Source organism: Callospermophilus lateralis, chromosome 7 (genome assembly GCF_048772815.1).
Source record: "Callospermophilus lateralis isolate mCalLat2 chromosome 7, mCalLat2.hap1, whole genome shotgun sequence".
Lineage (NCBI taxonomy): Eukaryota > Metazoa > Chordata > Mammalia > Rodentia > Sciuridae > Callospermophilus > Callospermophilus lateralis.
The window spans coordinates 4,001,342-4,028,652 of record NC_135311.1 but is presented as its reverse complement, the minus strand read 5'-3'; the positions used below and the strand labels follow the sequence as shown (position 1 = coordinate 4,028,652).

The 27,311-nt window shown below is 44.4% G+C and overlaps 1 protein-coding gene and 1 pseudogene across 1 annotated transcript; one reads left to right on the top strand and one right to left on the bottom strand.

Annotated features, from left to right (window-relative positions):
• Positions 1 to 2,477: 2,477 nt before the first annotated feature.
• LOC143403490 (mortality factor 4-like protein 1 pseudogene) lies at positions 2,478 to 3,375 on the bottom strand (annotated as a pseudogene).
• Positions 3,376 to 19,659: 16,284 nt separating this feature from the next.
• Positions 19,660 to 25,706, top strand: Tchh (trichohyalin). Its single transcript, XM_076861916.2, has 3 exons — positions 19,660 to 19,797; positions 20,808 to 21,911; positions 21,969 to 25,706. Exons 1-3 carry the CDS (start codon positions 19,660 to 19,662, stop codon positions 24,687 to 24,689), a joined length of 3,963 nt encoding a protein of 1,320 aa, XP_076718031.1. The 3' UTR covers positions 24,690 to 25,706.
• Positions 25,707 to 27,311: the final 1,605 nt, after the last annotated feature.

Sequence of the window (27,311 nt, the reverse complement as noted above, 5' to 3'; positions counted from 1 at the left end):
AACATTAGAGCAAAGACTTGAAGGAGGTACGGGAAAGAGCCAAGTGATATCTGAGAGAACATCCCAACAGAAAGAACAGCAGCTACAAAGCCGGGTGTGTTCAGGGAAGAGTCACAGAGGCAGGGGACAAAAGTGAACACGGCGTGAGTCCTAGGAGCCAAGGTAAATGAAGTAACTCCAGACCCACTCCCCAGGCAGGGCCCGTGGGCTCAAGGACTTTAGATTCCCCTCAGTGACGTGAAGAGCTCCTTGGAGAGTTTGGCTTTAATCCCTTCCCACTGTCCGCACACATCTAGAGTTTTCTCCTCCATCTTCAGAGCCCGCAGTTCTGGACGAGGTGATCCTGGCTCAAATGACATCCCAGGATCTGCAGGTTGTCATCCGATCCTTAGTCCTGCTCAAAGGTCCAGAAGTCCTGTCGCCTGAGACCCGCCTTGACAGGGAAGCTGCACTCAGTTAAGACAACTGAGGGAACCAAGGTATGTGGCTGCCGAAGACTCGCAGCAGCCCACGAAGCTAAATGGGATCACAAGAGAGACGCAGTATAGGTTCTGTCTTCAAAAAGTTCACACACACACGCACACACACACACACACGCACACGCACACACACACGCACACGCACACACACACACACACACGCACACACACACACAATGGAACCACTGCAAGGCAACCAACCACAAGTATAAAATTCAGTAATATCACTCTACATATAGATTTTGGTCCCCTTTATTGAGATATCATTGACAAGTTCATTGTACTATTCAAGATGTACAATATGATTTAAGATTTTTTTAAGTTGTAGATGGACAATACCTTTATTTTATTTATTTATTATTTATGTGGTGCTGAGGATTGAACCCAGGGCCTTACATGTGTCAGGCAAGTGCTCTGCCACTGAGCCCCAATCCCAGCCCTGATTTTTTAATATATGTATACATTGTTAAATAATTACTACTATCAAGCTAATTAATATATCCATCACCTCACAATTACGTTTTTATAGTAAGAACATTTAAGATCTACTCTTTTAGCAAATTTCAAAAATACAGTACAGTAGTGTTAACTGTATATACATTAGATTCCCAGAATGGATCCATCCTGAATAACTAAAACTTTGGACCCTTTGACCAATACCTCCCCATTTCTCATAGTTCATTGTTGGTATATAGAAATTCAACTGATTTTTGTATGTAGGTTCTGTACTGTGCAATTTTACCAATTTCACTTATATTTGTTCAATTTTTTGATAGAGTTTTTAGGGTTTTCTATATATAAAATCATATCATCTGCAAAGATGATTTTACTTCTTCCTTTACACTTTGGATGTCTTTTAATGAACTGTTGAATTTGATTTGCTAGTATTTTGCTGAGAATTTTTATGTCTCTATTCATCAGGGTTATCAACCTGTAATTTTCTTTTTTTACACTGTCCTTGACTCTTGATAGAAAAGTTAAGCCATCTACACTTAGAGTAATTATTGGTAGGCAAGGATTTCCTCTTTTCACTTGTTGGTCATTTTCTTTCATAGTTCTGGTTTCTCTCTTCTACTTGTCTTTGTGGTTTTATGTTTGTTTGCTGTAGTGATATGCTTTGATTCTTTTCTGTCTCTTTTTTTTTTTTTTTTTTTTTGCTATCTACTACAGGTTTTTTCTTTGTGATTACCACAAGGCTTACTTGAAACATCTTCTAGTGATTATATCCACTTACTACAATTTAATTTAACTGCATACAAAGAGTTTTTATCCTTCCTCAATATTGTGTTACTCATGTCACCATATACATCTCTTTTCTTTGAAATTTAAAGAAAAAATTCACTGAAGACCTGAAAAACAGTTTCTAAAAGATTGACTTGTCCAGAAAACTATAGCTACACAATGCATTGTGTCTATCTTGTTAAAACAGGCACTAAACACAAATACAAAAACCAGGAAACAAGGTGCCATCGTTTTTCAACAATTTGAGCAAAGAACAACACGGATGACTTTAAAAGAGTAGGCTTTTTATTATAAGCACTATTTTTTAAAAGGAGCACAAATGGATAAATATGTTCAGTTAACTATGCTAGATAGAACCGTTGGCACTAGGTATCAGAGCATTTTGTCATATAGTACTAATATATATCATAAAAGTGTAGAGTATCAAAAGAATAGAACCACCAGCATTCCAAAGTAGCTTTGTCAACTAAGCAATGAAACCCTCGACAGCATGCCTGTCTTCTGTCTGCATTGAATACACTGGTAGCATCTTTAAAATGAAAAGAAAGAAAGAAAGTTAGAAAGGAAGGAAGGAAGGAAGGAAGGAAGAAAGAAAGAAAGAAAGACGGGTTATAACCTCCTTTAATTTCTGTTTAAAATCAAACAGAAAACAAACATTAATTCTTTTATATACTGACAGCTTCAAAGTACCTCATTTGTACAAGAAAGGGATGGAATGTGTTTACAGAGATTCAAACATACGTGCCTGAGAATACCTCATGAAGCTTTCTTATGAAACATTTCATAATCTCTGGAACTAAGCAAAGTTGTCGGCAAAGTCTTTGTCTGGTGCTTTAGGAAATCATAAAGATGATTCAGTAATAAAGCTAGTTCCTTCTCATCCAGAAATGTATCAGCCTACATCAATTTAATTTGCACAAATAATCTCAGTAGATCTGAGGCTCCATGTACCGGGGACACGGGGACATCCTGCAAGAGCACCTGCAGACTGGAGCTTGATTGCTCATCATCACGTTGGCAGGTTCTTTTATCCCCGCCACTACCTCATTAACAGCACACTCCTGGTATTTCCTAGAGATTTCTTGTACTTGGCATAATCCTGTAGAATGAAATCCACATTCTCCCTGGCAGGAAGATAAAAGAGTCGTTTTTGCCTTGTAATTAAATCTTAGTCACCAACAAGCCATGGTTTCAGCTATTCAGGAATCTTGACTTCAACTCTGCTCATCAATGTTTCCTCATTTCAACAGGAGGATCTGCCGAGTCTTCTCTTCTGAGACTGCGGCGTCTCACTGATGGGTACTACTGCCATCTCCCTTGCCAGGTGTTCTGTTGGTTGGTTTTCATTTTTACTTCCACAGAATGACTCCTGTCCTGGGGCAGTGCCTCTGATCTTCCCTTCTGCATTTCGTGTCCTGGTTGGCTTTTTGAAGTTCTCACTGTTTCTGCAGATTGGTGTTCACATACTGGAGCATTCTGCTCTCTTGAAAACCACTTGTCCCAATTTCATTTGAAATATTGTCATGTATTTGGCATTTCACTTGTTTGTCATTTATGGCAACCATTACATACTTTGCTTCATAAAGAGGTCCATGGAATACAGCATTCCCCCACCGTGCTGGAATTTAGGATCTGGGCCCTACTTGGGCACCATGATATGTGAGTCACCGCCTCATCCCTCTCTCACCATCCCCAACTACTCTCTTTCCCACCCAATTCTATGTCAGATGCATTGTCAGGCATCACCCCCTCTCCATCCTGGGGCCCACAATTGACATCTTTTTTATTACATATTCATCAGCACATTTTTGTAGCTATAATTTTTTATATTTGTTTAGTTATACATGGACACAATATCTTTATTTTGTTTATTTATTTATTTTTATGTGGTTCTGAGGATCAAACCCAGTGCCTCACACAAGCTAGGCACTCTAGCACTGAGCCACAACTCCAGCCCCTGTAGCTATAATTTTTAATACTTTGTCCTTTAACTTTTACACTTAAGTTAAAAATGATGTATGCAGCATCCTGACAGTATTTAAATAATCTGAATTTGACTATATTCTTGCCTTTACCGTGAGTTTCTTAATACTGACATGTTTCACGTTGCTAGTCGATGACCTTTCATTTCAATTTTCAGAACTCCTTTTTAAATTTCTTGAAGGAAATGTTTGTAGTGATGAACTCCCTCAACTTTTGTCTAGGAAAGTCTTTACCTGTCCTTCTCTTTCTGAAGAACAGGCTTGCCAAGGTTAGTATTTGGGGTTGACAGTTTTCCTTTCACAGTACTTTGAATACATCACCCCATTCTCTCCTAGCCTGCGAAGTGTCGGCTGAGAAATCTGCTGACAGTCTTGGAGAAGTTTGCTTGTAAACATAACAATTTGCTTTCTCTAGCTGCTTTCAAAATTCTCTTTGTCTAACTTTTCGAAATTGATTATAATGTGCCTTAGTAAAAATCTCTTTACCACGTGGAATGATTTGAACTTCATGGATTTAGATGGCCATTTCCCTACCTAGTTTTCTGTCATTATTTCTTTAAATAAGATTTCTTCTCTCATTCTCTTTCACATCTCCTTCTGAGACTCCCAAAATGCATATTCCATCATGGCCATATGCAAGCTGAAGAATCAGAAATTGGTAGCATGCATCAGTCCAGATGTATCCAGAAGTAATGCTTTATCAAGTTTCTAGGTATCTTTCATTCCAGTCAAACTGATACCCAAAATTAACCAGCACAGAGACTAGTGCTAGAAACTTCTATTCTGACATTTTGTTGATATTGCCTTCATATGTATATATATATATATATATATATATAGCTTTTTACATCCTCACATGTAAATCTTATATCAACCCTTCAAAAGCATTATTATTATGAATACCTTACAGGTAAACTGATGAACTTAAGTAACTTTCCCAAGATGGTCAAGCTAATTAACATGCAGCACAGCTGAAACTTGAACCTAGATCCTCGGAGTCAAAACCCAGGACTCTTGCCAGTGTCTCACAACTAGGCTGTCTTTGGCATAGAAATAAATGCATAAGAGAGCACAGAAAAAGGAATAATCAGAATCTGACAAAAATTAGTCAGATATCCTTGGAGAAGCAGCTTTGAACTAAACCTTTAGAATGAAATGAACACAGACTGGCATCCTGAAGAACTCTAATGCTGGGCATCAGGATTAGCCTCAGCAGGGACACAGATGAGCATCTACCAGATAACATGCAGGGAAGAGCAAACAGACTAGGTCCCTATGAGAGAGGCTGTGTTAGGGAGAAACCAAAGATTATGTAGAAAAGTGGGCCCAACCTTATAGATTCTTAGTGTCCATAATACCCCCTCTCTGGTTCTCCCACTCTTTTGGAAACTTCTTTGGCTTCTCTCCTATTTTATCACCTTTAATGAGGCCCTTTCAGTTTCTCTCAACTAGAGCCTTCTCAACATTGGCTGCCATTTTGTCATCTACAGAGTCGTAAAACACTGGGACCGAAGTCCTGTTTCTAGGATTTCTAATTTTATATGTCTGTAGTGTGACTTTGGCTCCCTGCATTCTTAATTCCCCCAAGTGGTTCTAATGCACAACCCCCTGCAGTGCACCCTTTCCCTGGGGAAATCTTACCTTTGGTTGAGATTTCAACCATCAAATTCTTCCAGATGGATTCTAATTACATCATTATCCAAGATTTCTCCTCTGAGTTCCAGACCTATGTGCCCTACTACCCTCTGAACCACCTTACCCAGGTGTCTCACAGACATCTCAGACTCAACATGCTTAAAGCGGGTGTTCTCTCTCCATGTCCCTCTCCCTGTGCAATGGTTAGAATGTGGTTTGTCTCCACCATAACTCATGCTGGAGTTTAGTTACCAGTGCAATGGTGTTGAGAGGTTCTAGGGCTTTTAAATGGTACTTGGGTCATGGGGAGGGTATGTTCATGCAAGGACTAATCTAGTTTCCAGAAGAGTTGGTTAGTTATTGTGAGGATAGGTTGGTATAAACAATCTTTTTCCTCTCCTCTCTTTTGCACATGCCCCCCTGCCCTTCCATCTTCTGGCTTGAGTTGAAGACACATGAGGCCTTCATTAGATGCAGTCACCCAATCTTAAACTTTTTGTCCTTCAGAACCATGAGCCAAAATAAACCTGCCTTGTTTACGTTACCCAATCTCAGCTATACTATTCTAGCAACAGATGCCATGTAAACAGTCCTACCATCTTCCTTGCTACTCAAGCCAAAAGCTAAATCTGTCTAATACCTTCCTCTTCCTCACCTTCTACATCCAATATGTCTGCAAGACCTGTGTGTTTCTACTTCTTAAATTTAAAATACTCTACTTCTTTACAATTTAAAATATTTTCTCCAGCCCCAATACAAACACATTAGTTCAGACCCTCATTTCTTATCTATTTTATCAAGTCTTCACTGTTTCCAATCTTGCCCTCCTCCAATCCATTCCCATGCTAAGGCCCCAGCAAACCTTTCTAAAATGCAAATCTGATTATGTCAACATCTCCTGCCTAAGATCCTATTGTGGCTGTCCATAGTCTGTAGGATAAAATCTATACTCCTTACTTTCGCCCACAAAATCTTTCATGATTGCCCCTGCTTAGCTCTCCCGACCTCACCTCTCAACACTCCCTGCTCCACACCCTGCACTCAACTTGTCCACAGGATTTGGCATAAGCCTCACCTCTAAGCTACCCTCCTTGAGCCCACTTTATAAGTGAAGTGCCCCTTCAATGGGCTCCCTTAATACCCTCTGTCATGGCCTTTATTATCCTGGATTACAGTAATGGGTTGATCTGGGCGACTCCCTGACCACAACTGTAATCTCCTTCAGGTTAGGATCATGCACTATTTCTCTTTATACCCCTGCTTCTTCGCAGATCACAAGTGTTTGGTTAAGGTTTGTTGGATGAATGAATGAATGAATGAATGAATGGTCGCTGGGGTGGACCAGCTGTCAAAAAGGGTTGAACAACTGGCTAACAATTTTATATTCAGCAATAGGTAGGTCAGGGGGTAAGCTTCCTAATCAGAGGAGTGACATAAGTGAAAATAGTATTTGAGAAAGAATAATTTGATAATAGATTATATGATATAGTTGGTCACCAGATGAGGGACACTAAGCCAAATACTCTCAAAATACTCTCATCAGTTTCTTCATCTAAAAAAAAAGAAGTGGTAGATATGGTTATAGGAAGTGCCTACTTCATGTCTGTTGCAAACAAAAAATAACATAAGAATTTTGAGGACTTTCTGAAGCCATAAATCATTACATGAATGTAATAAATGATAATTATGCAAATAATGAAAGGTGTGGCTACCAAAGGAGTAGTCAGTGAAACCCCAGGCAGCAGGACCTTGTGGAAAAGACCATAGGCCACATGTCAGCTCCCTGGCTTCACCATCATGTGACTTTCAGCAGCAGATCACTTGGCCTTTCTATGCCTCAACTTCCTCATCAGCAAAATATGAACACCACACTCATAGGTTTATTATGTTGTTTTTGTATCTCATATAGAGCATGACAACGGAATGTACTTAACAAATTATAGTCTCCCACCCCTCCTGAGCAACCACTCTACATTTATCCCTGTAAGATAATTATTCCAAACCTCTGACACAGGGACCAGAACCCAGAGAATCTGGAGTAAGTGAAGGGTTGCACTTCCTGCAGCTTGGGCTAAATCTTAAAAGTAGAAAGATAGGTGAGAGACTCCAGGCAATGATCTGAGAACCACCGAGAGATAATATGCTAAATGACGCATTAGACAAGTGAATTCCGGCAAAGATTGACAATGAATGGGAAAGGGTACCCAAAAAGTTTTGGAATCCAATTTCCAAGCAGGCAGGTCCATGAGAGGAAAGGGACTGTACAGTACATGATCTGGGCGTGAGGTCAGGGGGTAAGAATCTCTCAGCCTCACCCCTCCACCCTTGTGTTCATGAGTCACCCTGAGGCCTCCGGCAAATCCTTCCAACTCTGCCTCCATCTCCTCCTCTGAAAATGGGTATCATGATAATATAAGCACAGCAGAAAACTGGAGGTGTGGGCTCCTGACAACAGAAAACTGCCGAGACGTCAGATCCTAAGGATCTGATATAAAGAACAGCCTGAGACACCTGGACTTCCTGGGCAGATGGTGAGAGGAGGCCAGTGGAGAACAAATGTCCAGCAAATGGGCCTGAGTTTCAGCAAATGGGTATTCCATAAGATTTGATGAAGAGACTATTCTGAGTCCTGACACCTAGTAGAGAAAAGACTTAATGCAGAAATATAAAAGAATCAGACTGCACACCCAATAACAGAAACTGTCAACCGAAAAAGGAAAGAAAGACAGAATTCAGCATTCATGGTGGCTCATGGGGGTTCCAAGGAGGGCAGTGTTCCATATAAGGTTTTGTGAAAGCAGGGGTCTTGCAAAGCACCGGGCCAGTCCCATTCATAGGCATCTCTACCTGACCTCACCTGTCTCTTCGTAGATCTCTTCCCAAGATTTCATATTCAGATGTTATGGGAAGAAGAGAGCATATAGAAACTGAAAATTCTCTTCCTGTTCTTTTTTTCCCTATAAGCTAAAAGTACTCCTCACAACTTATGATCTGGTTTGTTCCAGCACACCCCTCACTCCCAACCCAGAGAGGAAGCAGGAGTCATTATAATTTTATAGGTAGACACAGAGGGCCCAGAGAGTTTAAGTGACTCACCTAAGGTCACAGAGAATACCAATTCTGAGCTTGTCCCATAACACAGACCCCCAGGCTCCCAATTTACCACATGGACAGTCAGAATCTATTAAAAATATTAACAGATCCTAAAGACACATTCTTGCACCCTGACGCTACCTTGTACAAAAAAAAAAAAAAAAAAAAAGTCTCTATAGTAACTTATGTCCTAACACATACTCTATAACCAAACTCACTTATTACATTACAGTTGGTGTAATAAGCCAAGACTTAAAATAGAAGTTCAGTTCAAAGGATGTCTGGCTCATTTTCTGGCTTTGGTTACCGGCTCATGCTTAAATGGTTTAGACAGTAAGTAAGATATTTTGCCTGTGCCTCCCATAATAGCAAAAAGAAGCCCAGTGAGGAGCCACGGAAAGAGGGAGGGGGCTGTGTGCTGCCCCGTCTGAGTGGGATACGCTTGGTCACATTTTCTCAGGGTATAAATTGTCCCCACCAGCAGACAGAGCGAGGGAAAGCAGTCTGCAGCCCGCGCGTTTCAGCAATGCTTAGGCCACAGTCCCCCTTTGGAAACTCACAGTGCAGATTAGAGGGCTTGAAAAGTCCTGTGTCACAAGAATAAAGAACAAAGAACCTATTTCAATTTGCTTAACCACCCAGTTCCTAAATTTAGGTGACATTAGCTTCTGAAGTACCTGGAAGATCTCATGACCAACACTCTAACTAAAAACCCTGTAAGAAGAGTAAGAGGGTGGCATAATGCCATCTCCAAGAAAAAGAGAATTACCTTGACCTTCTCTTTAGACCTCTACTCAGCATTATCAGAACTACCCATCTGTGCCTTCTCTAAATGCCTGGAACCTGGAGTCACTGGTCCAGGACCAACCTCTTCCTTTAGAGAATAAGGGGAATAAATGGTACAGGAGAAAGGGAGAATCAGAAGAGAGTGAGAAATGCCTGGCCTTTGACTTTTGATTCAGCAAATTCTCGACACCCAAACAAAATTCACATCAGAAAGTAAAATACAAAGTTCAAAATATTCTGCTTCCTTCCATATCCCCAGGTGTTACTTCATTGCTTTTAATCTTCCTGGTCCCTCCATCAATCCATTGGCCCAAAGGAACAGGCTCTATCTGGCCAATCCAACAAGATGGAACCCCAGCTCAGCCGCTGCATGACCTCCGGCAGGCAACTTAATCCACCATGTCCCTGTTTCCACCCCTGCAGAGCGGAGGTGGCAGCCCTTCTTTCAGGCTGGGCAGGATGGGGAAGAACTAATAAAAAGATTGTAAAAACCCTTTGCGATACATTCAGTGTCCTGTAAAAGCTTAATGATTATAATCAAGCTGTAGCCAGTCGTCGTCAAAGTTCACACATGACTCTCAGCAGTCACTGCCTTGGTATCTGATAACAGGACACTGTCTGCCCCATGTCTTCATCAGCTGCACAAACTGGTCTTGACCAACTCTGATTTCTGCACATCACGTTGTCGAGGGGAAAACATTGCAGCTGGGTCTAATCACCACCATGTTTCGCTGGAAGCAAGGCAATGATCCAGCCTCCTGTCGATGATCACAAACCTCTGATCTCCTTCTTATGAGGGCACCTGCTGCAGAGGGCTGCACCCCTGGACAGCAGGGAGTCCTTCTAACCACATTAGAGGGGCAGAGGTATTTGGTAAAGAAGACACCTCTCAACTGACGCTTTCCATATCACAGTACTACAATCTCAACACAGGCAGCAAAGAATTAAGAGAGTGACGTCAAATGACAATAAAAAAATCTAAGCCTTCATATTGCAGTTCTGCTGTTCGCCAACTTCTTTGACCTTAGGTAAGTCACTTCATATCTCAAAGCCTCAATTTCCCCCGTCTACACAGTGAGAATAATTGTGCTTACCATACAGGGTTGGTGCAGATTACCTGAAACAACGTTTACTATTGGACTTGCTAACAAGGATGATGATGACCACAACAATGATGATGACCACAACAAAAAATAGACTCCCACCATTATGCTTTAAAGGCCAAAGCTCCTCCGACTGGACTGAAGGTGCAGGACAGAGACCTGTCTGGTCCATGTCTGAGTTCTCAGTCCATGGGCCAGCACTTTTTAAATGTGATTAGAAGGAATTGATCCAATTTTGCTGAATGTAGAGAATCAGGATGGAAATAGCAGATGCTTGAATTGGGCACACAAGTCCTTCTCCATGAGCCAACGTGGGCAAAAGCAGTGCACCTTACCCTCACCTAAGCTGGTGCCCCTGGCAGTTTTCCTGAGACAAATTCTGCTTATTCAAAGTCCTCATTTGAATAATAATAGCAGAAGAAGCCCAGACTGGCTCAGGTGATACTCTCTGGAATTGCTTTTAAGATACAGATATGAAAGGAGCCCCACGGCAAAAATAATTTCTTTTCCCCAACCTTTGCTATTAATCTCCCAAATAAGGCCAGCGTAGCAAGAACTAGGCTATTAATGTTAATGTCACTACTCTCGCCCTCCCATCTGCTGTGTTCTGACAATCTAGTCACCCTTTCAGTACTCCCAGGAGGATTTAAAAAGGCTAACCTGTGACCTCTCACCTTCTTATGGTCCATTGTGCCTTACCTTCGATGTTTTTTTCCACCCTTCTTCTTCCTCTGAATCTCCCCATCAAAAAAGTGGCTTCTGAACTCCCATGGGTTACTTTCTGGTCATGGCATTTGTATATGGTTTTATATATGACACATGAATGCCATTCATTCCTTCTTTCAATCAATGTTTCCTGAGTACCCTAATGGCAAGCACTGGGAATCAATCCACAAACAGAACCTGCTTTCCTGGAAGCTGGACCTTACTCTACTCAATTGCTTCCTAAATGAATGGACAATGGTTGAAATGAACATTCTCTTCTGTACGGTCAACCTTTGAAAGGACCAAGGAAATACAGCCCTTTGTCAACCAGACAGCTCCTCCGAAGTCTGACTAGTCAGACTGTTCCTTCACCTCATCTTTCTTCCTACTTCTAAGTTCACCCATGACTCTCAGCAGTCACTGCCCTGGTATCTGATAACAGGACACTCTCTGCCCCATGCCTCCTTCATCAGCTGCACAAACTGGTCTTGACCAACTCTGATTTCTGCACATCACGTTGTCGAGGGGAAAACATTGCAGCTGGGTCTAATCACCACCATGTTTCGCTGGAAGCAAGACAATGATCCAGCCTCCTGTCGATGATCACAAACCTCTGTTCTCCGGTCCGTTCTCCTTGGGCTGCGGGCTCACTCTGTCCAGAACAAGCCCATCTCCTCACTGAAGCCTTCCCAAACCACCTCACTCGGCAGTACTCCCTTCCTCCTTTAACTTGTAGAACACTTGTAGATTATAACAGCTCTCCACCACATCCTCACTGAAGGCTTAGGGTCATGTCTTTCAATGTTTACTCCCTTTTACCAAGTGCAGTTCCTAATTTGGTTTTGATTTGCTGGGTAGCAAGGTACCGTGGACCACATGAGGGTGTTTAAACCAATATTCTAGGGCCTATATTCAGGGATTTTCAAAGAGCTGTTAACTTGAAAAGCATAAAGAAAGGGACTCTGATTTTGAAATGTGCTGGCCCTGAGAGAAACGATTATGTTAATATCAAAAAATCTGATTTTCCCCCCTATGGCATGTTATAATTAATCTCCATTTGTAACACGTAGATTATAATTTGCTTCAAAGATCCAGTTTATGCTGCTGAAAGCCTTTTTTTTTCTTTTGTAATTTGGGAAATACTTTCAAAAGATGTGGTTATAGATGAGCCTTTACTGATTCACCCTCGGCCCAGGCCTGACGTTAGCCAGCAAAGAGCCCAGAGCGGGACAGGCTTGGTGACACCCAAGATGGCAGCATGCCAGCTCTTCTCATCTGCAGAAAAGGGGTCAAAGAAAAATACCTGAAAAACTCCAACTGTACATCTGACAGAAAAGCCCAAAGGCTAACATGAATGTTTATTGGACAATCATTTTAGTGGGCTTTAAGGCTTGAAATTATTTAATTAAAAATAATATACTCTGTTTTTTGGAAATAATAATAAGAAAAAAAGTCTTGATTCTTCCCACAGTAAGTCCCTTTGGGTCCAATAAAGATTTATTAAGTTCTCTATTCTACTCCAGGCTTGGTACCAGGCACTGTACCATATTATACCATAAACAATCAGAAAAACAACTATTTGCATACATTTGTATTACACTAGGTATTATAAGTAATCTAGAAATGAATTAAAGTACATGGGAGGTCTGCGTGATTCTATGCAGAGACTCTACAACTTCATATAAAGGACTTGAGCATCTTTGGATCTGGCTATTCATAGGGATCTTGGAACCAGCCTCCTCCCTTGAGTTCCAAGGGACAACTGGACAAATTAATCACTACTACATAGTCCTCTTTTCAGAATTCAGCCTTTCTTATTGCACACACCCCACTCCAAACCACGAAGAGGTGGGGGAATGGTTTGTTGTAAGGCAGAACACGCCTGGTGTGCAACAGAGGGTGCAGTCCGTGCTTGCACACTTCCTGTGGGAGGAACCAATCAGCACCCAGCCCCCGTCTCCCCCGTCTTCACCCACACTTGTGACTCAGTCAGATCCTCGCTGGAGGCAAAGAAAGAAGGGCCCCGACTGGTCCCCCGAAGTTCCTTCAGCCGATCCGATTCCCCACCTGAGTTCAGGGTGGTGTTGAAGGTGGAGGGCGAGGAGGGGATTTAAAAGGAGAAGAAAGAAAGCCCAGGGAGGGGACAGCAAGGGGCCGCTGTCGTGTGGAACTCCACAGAAGAGATGATCAAAGAGGGAGGAAGCTGGGGACAGGGAGAAAGTGGAGCTCCAAAGAAGCACGGCCCCTTCTGGAGAGGAAGGGTCAGGTGAATGCCACGCGGAGCCCTGGCTGTCACACAGCTGACTGCTCTGTTCTTCCCGTCCTTACTTTGGACCTAGGATGGTATTCAAAGTGCTGAAACACCCAAGATTCGAACCCGTAACTGTATCACGACGTGAGGTAGCGACTGCATGCCTGGGCCTTGAGCAAACACTCTAAGCTAGCTGGCACACGCCTACCCGTGCCCCTGTCCACACCGGGAGGCCACGGCCTCTACTCCAACAATTCAAACACTGATTATGCTTTGCTTTAGCTTCAACCCCTTTATGCTATACCCTTTTTTTCAGGCACAAAACCTCTCTCAAAAGTTTTTCTTTATTCTTTAGGTACGCATTCTCTCATTTCAAAGAATGGCTTATCATTCTACTAGAAACAGAGCTAAGTTTAAGAATATAGAATGTTCTAGAACACTTCTACCCTTGAGAAACTCTGATCCTTCTTTCATATGGTGGCAGGGACCTTTTTTATAATAATAAATTCCATAAAAATCTTGATGGTTTAGTCAAAGACGCCTGCTTCCATCATTCCCAGTAAATTATAAAAATTAAATTCATCTGTCCCATGCAGGGTGTCTTTTGACATATCCCAAAGCTCTGTGAAACTGAGGAGCCATTGGCTAGGATACAGATTCAATTATAGAGCAGAGAAAACAAATAACTTGAAATCCATGACGAGTTTAATGACAGAAATCTAGGAGCCCTCTGCTACTCCAGGGGACAGTGGGAATGGACGGAAGGTGGACGTGCTCTCCCTAGGCCCAGGTGCCAGTCACCTGGCACAGCATGACGTAAGAGGAAAGCATCTGCTGACTCTCAGAGGTGTAATTACTAGCAGGGTGGGGGTGTAATTAAAGTAAGGATAATTTACCTTAAAGAAGATAAAAATTAAGAATTATTAATGATCACAATAATTAGCCCTTTATATCTAAGAATCACAAAATGCTTTACAAGCTGTAATTATCACAGCTCCCCTATGAGGAAGGGATTCATATCTTACAGCTCCTCAATTTACAGGGGGGTGAAGCGATGGACATAGGGGAAGGCCGAGAGGGGTGGAGTACTGCCTCCTCGGTCATCTGCCTCGTAAGTGGCGAAATCAGAAAGAGGCCCCAGCAGGGCTGACTCCCATTATAGTGAGTACCCTCACCCTCAAGCCATGGCCTAAATGGATGACCCACTCCAGAGTAAGCCACCCATCTCACGCTGCCCGGCTGGCCACTTAGACTGCCACAATGCAATAAAATCATAACATATCAGCAAGGATTTTATTAACACCTGGTAGAAAGAAAAGGTACAGCACCACTTTCAAGTGACATAAAACCTAATTGAGAAGACAAAGTAAGCATCCATTAAATTAGAGAAGAACACAAAATTATACATCATCTGACACTAACTAGCACTAGGTTTATGACCCTGGCTGGGGAAGATTGTGGTAGGTAAAAGTCAAGAAAGGTTTGGGGGAGGAGATGGAATTTGAGTGACTTCAAAGTAAACTGTGTTAGGTTTTGGCTGAGATGAGATCCCAAGTAGGCCAATAACTAAGAGAAAACAGTGGGAAGAATTGAAAGAAATGTCACATCATGTCAAAGAAAAAGTCCCTACCAAAGAGGTGTTTAAAGAACTGACAAAAGAATGTCACTTCTTTCAAAGTCATCTAATATCATCCTATTTTGGACATTTTCCCAGACTGTGGATATCATGGTTTATATTTGGTTCTCAAGAAATTCATGAGGCAAATATGATCCTGGTCTATAAGTTGTTGGTTTTTTTTTTTTTTTTTTTTTTTTGCACATGTGTACGTGTACTGGAGATTGAACCCAGGGCCATGTGCATGCGAGGCAAGCCCTCTACCAACTGAGCTATATCTCCAGCCCCAAATATGACCCTGCAACCTTCTTCACTTTATTTACATTTTCAATTTGGAGCCATCTAATCACAGGCAGAACCTGGTCCTAAAAAATGCCTCATAATGTCAAATCTATTATCTTCCTTTTCTGGGTTCTAAGAGGAGGAAATTGGAAAAGAGTCCTTGAATGAAATAAAAATCAGAAGAACAAATGCTTCCTTAATTCTTTGTTTGTTAATCCATCAAAACCTCACATCCAAAGATCTTGGCACGGAGGGGGCCATGATTATTGTGATGTTAAAGCGTTTGGGTGATCCAAATATTTTTTTTCTCTTTTCAATTCTTCTAGTATAAAGAGTCCAAGTCTCAAAGTCAGTTACTAGTATGATTCTGAAGGTATTCCAGACCCACTGATAAAGAAGGACACTTGCAGAATATCCCTTCCTGGGCCAGTTAATAATGTCCTTTGACCTAATACTAAGTCTTAGAAAGGAAAAACTTTTTGTCTATAAAAATATAGAGGTCTTCAAATTATAAAAATACCATTATTTTTTTATATCTCCACAATGGCTGGACACCAGCACATTTCAAGAATTTCCAGTTGACCTTTAAAAAAAGTGGACCAGGGCTGGGGTTGTGGCTCAGTGGTAGAGCACCTGCCTAGCACCTGTGAGGCCCGGAGTTCGATCCTCAGCACCACATAAAAATAAATAAATAAAACAAAGGTATTGTGTCCATCTACAACTGAAAAAATATTTTTTAAAAAGTAGACCAAAACAATTTGTAAGGACTTGAAGTTTTCCTATAATCTCTGATATTTTATAACCTTTTAAGAAATTAGAAAACAATTTATTTTTTTCCCTGTCCAAACATCATGTGAAGAACTCCTAGTAAAATGATATTCTTAAATAATGACCCAGTGTAAAATAAAAGAACATTATATAGCAATGAAGGCCACTTTATCAGAAGGGTATCAAATCTGATGATAGGATTTATCATTTGAACCTGTTTACTAATGGGCCAAGATTCAGAAAGGAAGAGAGGTAAATTTCCTGAGGTTTTTGGCAGGTTTTAAAATAGTCTCTCTTATCCTGTCCTGACTTTAAACAAGAATCTCTAAGAAAGCCATTACTGGATTTAAGAGCTAGCTTCACTCACAGTGGGGACCTGTGCTGAAGTTCCCCCAAAGGTCACGCAGAAGCAGACACAAACAGAAGCGGATTAAGGCAAGCCTTGGGCAGGTGATCTCTTCAAGGGCTCTGGCCCTCTGGAAGATAAAGGGGCTCTGCCATGTCTCGGTTGCGCTGCTCATTATGTACCTAAAACCCAAAGACTCAGGGAATGGTATAAAACCCTAAATAGAAGAACAAAAGATGTCTTCAAGCCTCACTAAGAGCTGTCCCATCAAACTGACTTACTAAGCTATCAAATACTGACAGTTCTGACAGTTCAAAGAAAACTTCTAAATCACAGACTTCAGTAATGAAGCCCTTAAGGAGGCGGGCGGAAGGGAGCCAGGTTTACAGTTGTTTTTCCCGTCTCCTATCACTTCCACCTTCCTCTTCACCCCACATCCGGGAGAGCAGCGTCTAAGGGGGCAAATAAAATTCAACTTCGCTATCATTCAGAACAGGCTTCACGTTAAAAGAATCTATTCATCAAGGTTCTGTATTTTTCACTTGCCACCTGAAGTCTCTTTGAAATTCAGAAAACCAATACTTGCCTCTGTTGAACAAAGGATGAGACAGAAATGCAGAGAAGCCACTGAATCATTTAATAGTCGCCATAAACCTATTATGAACCAAAGTCTCAAGTAGTCTGAAACGTAAGGGTGGGAGTTGCTGACAACCAGGGATAAAACCTAGTTCCTTACAATAAAACAGCACTAAGATTCACCAATGGTCACCAAGGTTGAGAAAGCCCTGATGGCTATAATGGGCTAGAATGACCGATTAGCTTAATGCGCTTCCAGGAGAAGCAAAGTCAAGTGTTTAGATGTCATAATCATTAGGAACTTGGGCTGAGAAGGATGATTATATCTACAATAACGCATTACATTAGCTCTTTTACTCTGGGGACATCAATATGCTAATAAGCATAAGATGAACAAACTTCATTTAGAAACTAATATCTCTAAGAATGAAATTTCACACTTTCATGTTTGCTTATAACAGTTTAACAAAAACCCATTTTAAGGTACACTCCAAAATTGTCCACTACAGAGGCCACCCCCAATCTGTAGGGAAACCATTGTCATAAAACCTAAGAAGACAAATGTAAAATGTCTTGCCACTTGCATGTTTTAGAGAAGCAGTTTAACAATTCCTTATCTCTTGGGGCTGGGGTTGTGGCTCAGTGATACAGTGCTCACCTAGTATGCTTGTGGCACTGGGTTCCATCCTCAGCACCACATAAATGTGAAATAAAAGATACTGTGTCCATCTAAAACTAAAAACTAAATGTTAAACACACACACACACACACACACACACACACACACAACTATTCCTTATCTCTTTCCCATTGTCCGAGAATTGTTTCAGGCAGGGCTTATGAGGATGCCACGGAGAAATTAATTGGTTCTCATCAATTTATTTCAAAGATTCTGTTTAATTCTAACCTAGAACTTAAATCTTTTATAAAGTAAATGGCTCAGAGTTTGCTTCTTTGTCGTGAAGTCATAATCAATAAAGATTTGGAACATTTAATACCTTTGTTTTATTGTTTAATTTAGTTTTAACAACTAGAGAGAGCTAGAAATTCAGCCAAATATTCTACCCTTTCATGTTAGGTGGGGCCGGTACCCCAGCATTTCAGGAGGCAAGGTCTGTGAACCTCGTGCCAAATAGCTACATGAGCAAACAGCGAGATAAACAAGCCATTGGTAGAGACAAAGGTGGAGCTAGGCTTGGGATGAATCAGGCCAGCCCACAGAGTGGGTGTCTCCTTCCCAAGTTGCTCTCCAGGGCACAATTCAAACCCCTATAAAAGGCGCAGCTCCCAGTTACCCAGTACACTTGCCAGCGGTGTCAGCGAGCACTCAACCTCCTCCTCTGGTACAGTGGTAAGTCCCATGCTGTGGGATCATGCTCTTCTGTGTCCTTCTTCAGTCGTCTAGCCATTGTGGATGTTGGGGAACGAGGGCAAGTTCTATGTGCTGGGCAGGTTCTCTGGGCCAGGGGGCTCTTTCAGTGGTGGCTAGTTCTCATGAACTCCATCCCATCTTGGTTTGGTTGGACCCATACTTGGCCCTTGGCTCCAGGCTTTCAACCCAATACTTTGGCACATCAGGGAATGATAACATGTGGCTCTGAGGGGGTTTATCTTCCTAAAAATCACCATCTCAAAAGTGTACCAAACCTCTAGTCTCTTTTCATATCTGTCTTACCTCATATGGACCATCTTCATATAGTTATGGCGTCTAAGGTGCTTCATAGAGTTAAGGCATCTTGGTAAAAAATTGCCAAGATGAACCACTATGCACACACAGCCAGCAAAACCATCTGTGTGTTCTTTTAACATTGGTCTGCTGGGGCTAATTTTTTTTTTTTTTTTTTTTTTTTTTTTTTTTTTTTTTTTTTTGTGCAGAGCTGGGGAATCAAACCTTGGGCCTTGTGCATGCTAGGCATGCATGGTGAGCTATTATACATACCCCAGCCCCTAAGGTTTTTTAAAATGCCAAGATTTGAATGGCTTATTTGGGTTTAACAGGGGTTTACCATAAGATCAATATCATCCAGTTTTCCAGGCTCAATTTGGCCCATTGACTCTACCAATCAGGAAGGACCTCTCATAATCTTTCTATAAGTGCATATGTGAATATCCTTAATATATCTAACATGCATCCTATGTTTTCTCCATTAGTGTATCTGAATGTTGCAATGTCATCTTTTGAAGTACAGTTTAATCTTAGAACTGGTGACTTATGAATTATACTTCTTGTTCTCTTCTGGACTATAATGTTGGGGACTAATTTCAATTCTTCTTTCACTGTTTCATTTGCTACTAAGTGTTTGCTGACACTTAACAGCAAATAAACTGTACATGGCTCTAACCACTTGAAGATATACTAAAGCCTTCCTTCATCTTTTGGGTTTCATCTATCCTCTTTGTTCAACTTTGTAAGTCCTTATGAGTAGCAATATACCAGTTTTAAATTCCTGCACTCTTCACTATCTGCTCTGAAATATGCTGGGGAGCTGAATGAGAGAAGGAAAGGATATGGACAATCCAGAATGGATAGACAATGAGAAGTCTGTCATAAAATTATCTGAAATTGATTTCCTGGCTTGAAATTTCTCAGTATCTCTCTTCCTCCTTTTGAATACCATATTCAAGGATAAAATGCTCTGAAAGCTCAGATTGGAAATAATTAGTACTTAAAGTAAAATTATTTAGAGCTCTGCCTCAGACAGTGAGAATGAAGCCTCCCAAAAGCAGAAACAGAGTTTTGATTCTGGATTCTATTTTATTACTCTAGGTTTACTTGAACTTGAAGCAAGGAAAAAAATGTCTCCACTTCTGAAAAGCGTCTTCGATATCACCGAAATTTTCAATCAGTATGCTTCCCATGGTTGTGAAGGTGCAGCACTAAGCAAGAAAGACCTAAAGAGTCTCCTTGAAAGAGAATTTGGAGATGTCCTTCGGGTAAGAACTAACAAGAAAAGGAAACCGCTCCATTAGTTTAGGACTATGAGTTTTCTTCAGGAGAGAGAGAGCAAGGAATGACACCTTATATGCACTTTACACCAGGCCAAGTCTACACTACATCCCTCATTCTTTGCAAAGTCTGAAGGTATTTAGCTGACATTGAGCCTGAGTATTTAAAAAGTTGGTAACAAGTTCATCTACTTGATGGCACTGTCAGCAAGAATGAGCTGGTCCTGGGACACTGCCACCAAAGATGGCAAACCAAACTAGATTTGGAAGGATTTAAATGTGCCTCCAAGCTTCAAGAGCTAAAATCAGCCTATTTTCTACTAAAATGGTATGGTCATAAATATTTTAAGTTTTTTTGTTTGTCTTGATACTGGAGATTGAACCCAGAGCCTTGTGCAAGCTAGGCAAATGCTTCACACCTAGCTGCATCCCCAGATCTTTTCAGCTTTTTTGAGACAGGCTTTTGCCAAGTTAACCAGACTGGCCCTGAACTTGTGATCCTCTTGCTGCAGCCTGCCAAGTACTTGGGATTATAGGACTGTGCCCACAGCGCCAAGTTTGCTTCCAAACATGGAATAGAAACCAGATGAGAAGGGCTGGGAACATAGCTCAGTTGGTAGAGGGTGTCCCTTGCATTCACAAGGCCCAGCAACACAGAAAAAGGGAAAAAGAAATCAGATGAGAAGTACTGGCTGCTTCAGACAGAAATGGCTGCTAGAATCTTCATAAATTTCCATGCTCTCTCTCTCTTGAGGATAAGCACATTCTTATTCAAACAGCTAAAGAGAAGTTGGGTTATAAAGCACGAAAAGTGCCAACAGAGGTACGCTTTGAAATGAGGTGTTCACCTTTTACGTGGGGAAATGACTTGACACACACTGCACATTCTTTCTAATTGCTCTGAATATCTCTTGACAGTATAATACAAGTGTGAATAAGATTTTTACTGCCTGTAAACAATACATGCTAAAAGTTTTGTTTGTTTGATTTTTTCGTAGAGACCACATGACCCTGAGACGGTAGATGTGATCCTGGAACTTCTGGATCGCGACTGTAACGGGCACGTCGATTTCAATGAATTCCTCCTGCTGGTTTTCAAGGTGGCTCAGGCTTGTTATTATGCTCTTGGCCAGGCCGCAGGGCTAGAGGAGGAGGAGAGGAGAGTCCAGAGTGAAAGGAAGGGGAACCTGATACAAGATCGTAGGCAAGAAGACCAAAGGAGATTCGAGTCCCGGGACAGGCAGCTGGACGAGGAACCTGCACACCAACGCCGGCAGAGGAGGCAGGTACAGGAGCGGGAGCGCGCGGAGCAAGAGGAGCAAAGGAAGAAGCCAGAGAGACGAGAGCAGCGCGAGTGGCAAAGGCAAGAAATCGAAGAGCGCCGCGCAGAGGAAGAGCAGCTGCGGGGACGCCAGGGTCGAGACGCCGAGGAGTATCTAGAAGAAGAACCAAGTCGAGAGAGGCGGGCGCAGCGCGAACGTCCGGAAGAGCAACTGCAAAGGAGAGAGCCAGAAGTGCGACGCGAGCGGACGCAAGAGAGACAGCTGCAGCAGAGGCGCGAGCAGGAGCTGGTGTCTGAAGAGGAGGCGGAGGCACAGGCCCGGGAGAGGTTGCAGTGGCAGCTGGACGGCGAGGCTGAAGCACGTCAGAGCAAAGTCTACTCCAGGCCCCGCCGACAGGAGGAGCAGAAACGCCGCAGGGAGCAGGAGGAGGAGAGGCGGCCCCGGGAGCCAGAGCTGCAGCGGAGGGAGCTGGAGGAGGAGGAGCAACGCCGCGACCAAGACTTGAGGCTGCAACTAGAGGAAGAAAGTCAGAGGCGCCAGCACACGCTGACCGTCAAACACGGCCCGCGGGAGCAGCTCAGGAAGGAGGAGCAGCGGGAGGAAGAGCAGCTGCAGAGGGAAAGGAGGCGCCAGCAGCGGGCGAGGCAATATCGGGAGGAAGAGCAGCTGCAGCAGGAAGAGGGGCAACTGCAGAGGGAGAGGCAATATCAGGAGGAAGAGCAGGAGGACGAGCAGCAGCGGTTCCGGGGGGCAGATGAGCGCCGCGATCTGAAATGGCAATGGCAACCAGAAAGAGAAAGGGAAGTGCGTAATAACAGGGTTTTCTCCAAACGCAGAGAGAACGAAGAGAAGACCCGACGGCTGGACGATGCTCAGGCGTTGGACAGGCCTTTCCTGCAAGAGGAAGAAGAGGAAAAGAGAGAGCTAGAGCGAGAGAGAAGGCGCCGGCTGCAGCGCGACCGGGAATTCCCTGCCGAAGAGCCGCTGGAGCGAGAGGAGCGAAGAGCGGAGAAAAGGCAAGATGCGAAGTCCCAAGAGGAGGAGCAGCTACTGAGGGAAGAGAGAGAGATCAGGCAACAGAGAGACCGCAAGTTCCGTGCGGAGGAGGAGCAGCTGAGGCGGGAGCGGGAGGAGGCGCAGCTGCGCCGCCAGGAGCCCGACAGAAAATTCCGCCAAGGAGAGCTCCGCCAGGAAAGGGAGGAGGAGCAGCTGAGACAGGAGGAGGAGCAGCTGCGCCGGGAGCGTGCTAGAAAGCTCCGTCGGGAAGAGCTCGGTCAAGAAAGGGAAGAGGAGCAGCTGAGACAGGAGGAGGAGCAGCTGCGCCGGGAGCGAGCTAGAAAGCTCCGTCAGGAAGAAGAGCTCCGCCAGGAAAGGGAAGAGGAGCAGCTGAGACAGGAGGAGCAGCAGCTGCGCAGGGAGCGTTCTAGAAAGCTCCGCCGGGAAGAAGAGCTCCGCCAGGAACGGGAAGAGGAGCAGCTGAGACAGGAGGAGGAGGAGGAGCTGCGCCGGGAGCGAGCTAGAAAGCTCCGCCGGGAAGAAGAGCTCCGCCAAGAAAGGGAAGAGGAGCAGCTGAAACAGGAGGAGGAGCAGCTGCGCAGGGAGCGTGCTAGAAAGCTCCGTCGGGAAGAAGAGCTCCGCCAAGAAAGGGAAGAGGAGCAGCTGAGACAGGAGGAGGAGCAGCTGCGCCGGGAGCGAGCTAGAAAGCTCCGTCAGGAAGAAGAGCTCCGCCAGGAAAGGGAAGAGGAGCAGCTGAGACAGGAGGAGGAGCAGCTGCGCAGGGAGCGTGCTAGAAAGCTCCGTCGGGAAGAAGAGCTCCGCCAAGAAAGGGAAGAGGAGCAGCTGAGACAGGAGGAGGAGCAGCTGCGCCGGGAGCGAGCTAGAAAGCTCCGTCGGGAAGAAGAGCTCCGCCAAGAAAGGGAAGAGGAGCAGCTGAGACAGGAGGAGGAGCAGCAGCTGCGCCGGGAGCGTGCTAGAAAGCTCCGTCGGGAAGAAGAGCTCCGCCAGGAACGGGAAGAGGAGCAGCTGAGACAGGAGGAGGAGCAGCTGCGCCGGGAGCGTTCTGGAAAGTTCCATCGGGAAGAAGAGCTCCGCCAAGAAAGGGAAGAGGAGCAGCAGCTGCGCCGGGAGCGAGCTAGAAAGCTCCGCCGGGAAGAAGAGCTCCGCCAGGAACGGGAGGAGCAGCAGCTTCGCCGGGACCGCGACAGAAAATTCCGGGAGGAAGAAGAGCTCCGCCAGGAACGGGAGGAGGAGCAGCTGAGACAGGAGCGGGAGGAGCAGCTGCGCCGCCAGGAGCGCGACAGAAAATTCCGCCAAGAGCTCCGCCAGGAAAGGGAGGAACGGCAGCTGCGCGGCCAGGAACGCGAGCAGCAGCTGCGCCGGGACCGCGACAGAAAATTCCGAGAGGAAAGAGAGCTCCGCCAGGAAAGAGAAGAGGAGCAGCTGCGCCGCCAGGAGCGCGACCGAAGATTCCGCCGGGAACCTGAGCTCCGCCAGGAGCGGGAGGAGGAGCAGCTGCGCCGGGAGCGCGACCGTAGGTCCCGCCAGGAAAGAGAGGAGGAGCAGCTGCGCCAGGAGCAGGAGGAGCAGCAGCTGCGCCAGGAGCAGGAGGAGCAGCAGCTGCGCAGGGAGCGAGCTAGAAAGCTCCGTCGGGAAGAAGAGCTCCGCCAGGAACGGGAAGAGGAGCAGCTGAGACAGGAGCGCGACCGTAGGTTCCGCCAGGAACAAGAGCTCCGCGAGGAAAGGGAGGAGGAGCAGCTGCGCCGTGAGGTACAGCAGCTGCGCCAGGAGCGCGACCGGAAATTCCGCGAAGAAGAAGAGCTTCGCCAGGAAAGAGAGGAGGAGCAACTGCGCCGCCAGGAGCGCGACCGTAGGTTCCGCCAGGAACGGGAGGAGGAGCAGCTGCGCCAGGAACGGGAGGAGGAGCAGCTGCGCCGTGAAGTACAGCAGGTGCGCCAGGAGCGCGACCGGAAATTCCGCCCGGAACAAGAGCTCCGCCAGGAACGGGAGGAGGAGCAGCTGCGCCAGGAGCGCGACCGAAGATTCCGGGAGGAGGAAGAGCTGCGCCAGGAACGGGAGGAGGAGCAGCTGCGCCAGGAGCGCGACCGAAGATTCCGGGAGGAAGAACAGCTGCGCCAGGAACGGGAGGAGGAGCAGCTGCGCCGTGAGGTACAGCAGCTGCGCCAGGAGCGCGACCGGAAATTCCGCCCGGAACAAGAGCTCCGCCAGGAACGGGAGGAGGAGCAGCTGCGCCGTCAGGAGCGCGACCGAAGATTCCGGGAGGAGGAAGAGCTCCGCCAGGAACGGGAGGAGGAGCAGCTGCGCCGTCAGGAGCGCGACCGTCAGTATCGGGCGGAGGAACAGTTTGCCAGGGAGAAGCGTCGTCAGGTGCCGGAATTGGGGCAACCCGAGCAGAGACGTCGCCAGGAGCGGGAGAGGAAACTCCGAGAAGAGCAGCTCCGCCGCCAGCAGGAGGAGGAGCTGAGGCGCCGCCAGGTCCGCCGCCAGGAGCCAGCCTCGCGCCCGTCGGTCGGCGCTCCCGCGCGCTCCAGCCCCCTCTACGAGTACATCCAGGAGCAGAGAGCTCAGTACCGCGCCTGAGCCAGGCCGCCGGCATCCCTGCCAAAGCTTCCAGCCAAAGAGAATGGGAAACACTGGGTGCCAAGGAATGGCTCAGTGTTTCCGGTTGTGGGGAAGCTCTCTGATGTTCGAATGCGCCTGTTCTTCCAAAATCTCGAGCTATGCTCATTTCATTACTTTGTACTCCTATCTTTAATTCTGTCTCAGGTAGTTCTTTACTGCAAGATGTCTTTGTTCTTTGGTGCAGGTATGGCGTACATTTTTAAAAACATGTCATTTAAATTGTTCACAGAGTTTTGTTTGAAGAACACATTGATTTGTTGCCTTTTAAAGTAACAATACAACAAGTTGAGACTCAAAATAATTGAGTGTAGTTTTAATGGCTGATTACCTCTGAGTGGTTTACATGTTTTTAAGGTTGATATATTTTTTCTTGTGCCTAAATTTCATTGATCTACTGCCAAATAACTTACTGGGTTTTGATTTTGATTTTGGCATAATTAACACATATTCCACAAGTTGCCTGAATTTCTGCCACCCTCAAATAAATCAGGGAGAGGAACTTTTGGCAGAAAAACTCCCTGTGAAATCAGCAGCTGTAACTAAAAGAAATATCAATTAAGAATTTAAGTGTAGAATTTGGAATTAGATTTTTTTTTTAAATATACTTAATGCCACTTAAAACCTCAGGAAGCAAAAGCAATGTGTTTATCAAACTTCATAGCTCTGATTTTGAAACTGTATCTGCTGTAGTTTGTAGTGCTCAGTTCTGTTCCCCCAATGATGAATTTGAGAGTATTGCTACTTCTGTTAATGTTAGCTTAGAGGAAACCTACTCAGGATCCTGTAAGTTTGTCTTGCTCTAGGGCCAATAGATGACAGAGAGCATGTTGGGAAAGCAAAGAGGGAAGTGTGTGAATAGAGAGGCAAATTTCTAGAGGCCCTTTGAGAAGGCTTATCCCCAATCCTTTGAGGCCTGATACTACCTTGGAGACATTCTGTTGAAATAATTGGACTGTATAAAAATTTAATAAATGTTTGGCAAATACTTATTTTTGTCTGTTTTCACTCTGTTGTCCCTCACTGTCCAATAACCTAGAAATGCGTAAGTTCCCAATCACAACAATGTTACTATCATCTATGTACAAATATGAAAAGGGGAGAGGAAAACCACCTTTGCTCCGTTTTTTCCAGTTAGAGTGAACCCTATATTATGGCTAACCCCACTGGGGTTCTCTTTGCAAGTGTGTGCTGTGTGTGTGTGTGTGTGTGTGTGTGTGTTGTTGTTGTTGTTAACCATACAGCTTTCTGTGCCCCTTAATATAGTGACTCACTCTGGTCATGGAAAATACTGGTGCTCCCACTGTTTGTCAATGTTTCCTTCTGAGAATGCAGCGGGTTCTTGGTCTCTGATGTCTGACAAGCCAATAGTAAAACATGGCATGAAACTTCAGATCAGCGCTATAGATCAAAGATGACCTTTTGATTTAAGTACATAATCCATGAGACAATTGAGCCAGAAGATGCTAAACAGTAATCAGGCCAAAGTATTAAACTGCATCAGCCACCTGGAATCTATGTTAGTACTCATCACTTGGAAACAACATCATTTGTAATTATGAGGGTCATGGATAAGAAGATGCCCTAAGTTATAGTCCATCAACATTTTGGTCAGTGGTATAGACAAGGAAGCTAAGCATATAGCTCCTAAGTACCATTCTGATGGGGCGGGGGGGGGGGGGCAGTTAGGGTTAGCTAAAGCTAGAAGTTGGCATGAAAATTATTCCAGTTGTTTTGAGAGTTTCAGTTGAATAAGCTGAATATTGAATTGATTTTTTTCCAGTCGTGGGAATAACCTTGATGATAACTATTTCAGCTTCATAAATGAAACAGCAATGGAGACCTAGAAAGCCAAAGGGCCTCAAGAAGGCCACACAGGCAGTGCAGGGAAAGGCCAGCACCCCACCTTCACACTACCTAGATACTTCCTGGAGCAATGTCTGGCAATAGCAGGAGCACAGTGAATATTTCTTGAAGGAATAAATGAATGATCAAATACCAAGTTTTGAACTTTTCTTTTAGCATTCTTTCCATTGAACCATAGAAACTGTGGAAGGTTAAATAAAAGAGTGTCTTTAAACAACCAGGACCTACTTGCACAAGGGCAAAGGATAAGTATCATCCCTGTACAGCTAGGCGTGCCTAGCACCACCACACCACCTTACATGACGTATTAGATTGCCAGGCCTGTTATAACAAAGTAGTGCCTTTAACAAGAGAAACTTATTTTCTCACAGTTCTGGGAACTTGAAGTCTAAGATCCAGGAGTCAGCCAGGTTGGTTTCTGCCGCAGCCCAGCTGGCTGGGCAAAATAACCGGGGGGCGGGGGGCGGGGGCGAACTACTTGTGTGCGTTGATGCAGCAGGAATAGGAGCCGTTTTTGTAGGACAGGAGTGGTATTTATACATTTTACACAGCTTATCTAATTAGCATAAAATAGATACAGCAGTCAACCAATAAGGAATCTCCACACTTAATGGCTCGCTTTTGTTACTTCACAAACCACTCCCTCTGGCATTTGGCCAGGCACCATGTAGACTTGTTTACAGACTCTAACATTTCTCTGGCAAAATACCAGGTACC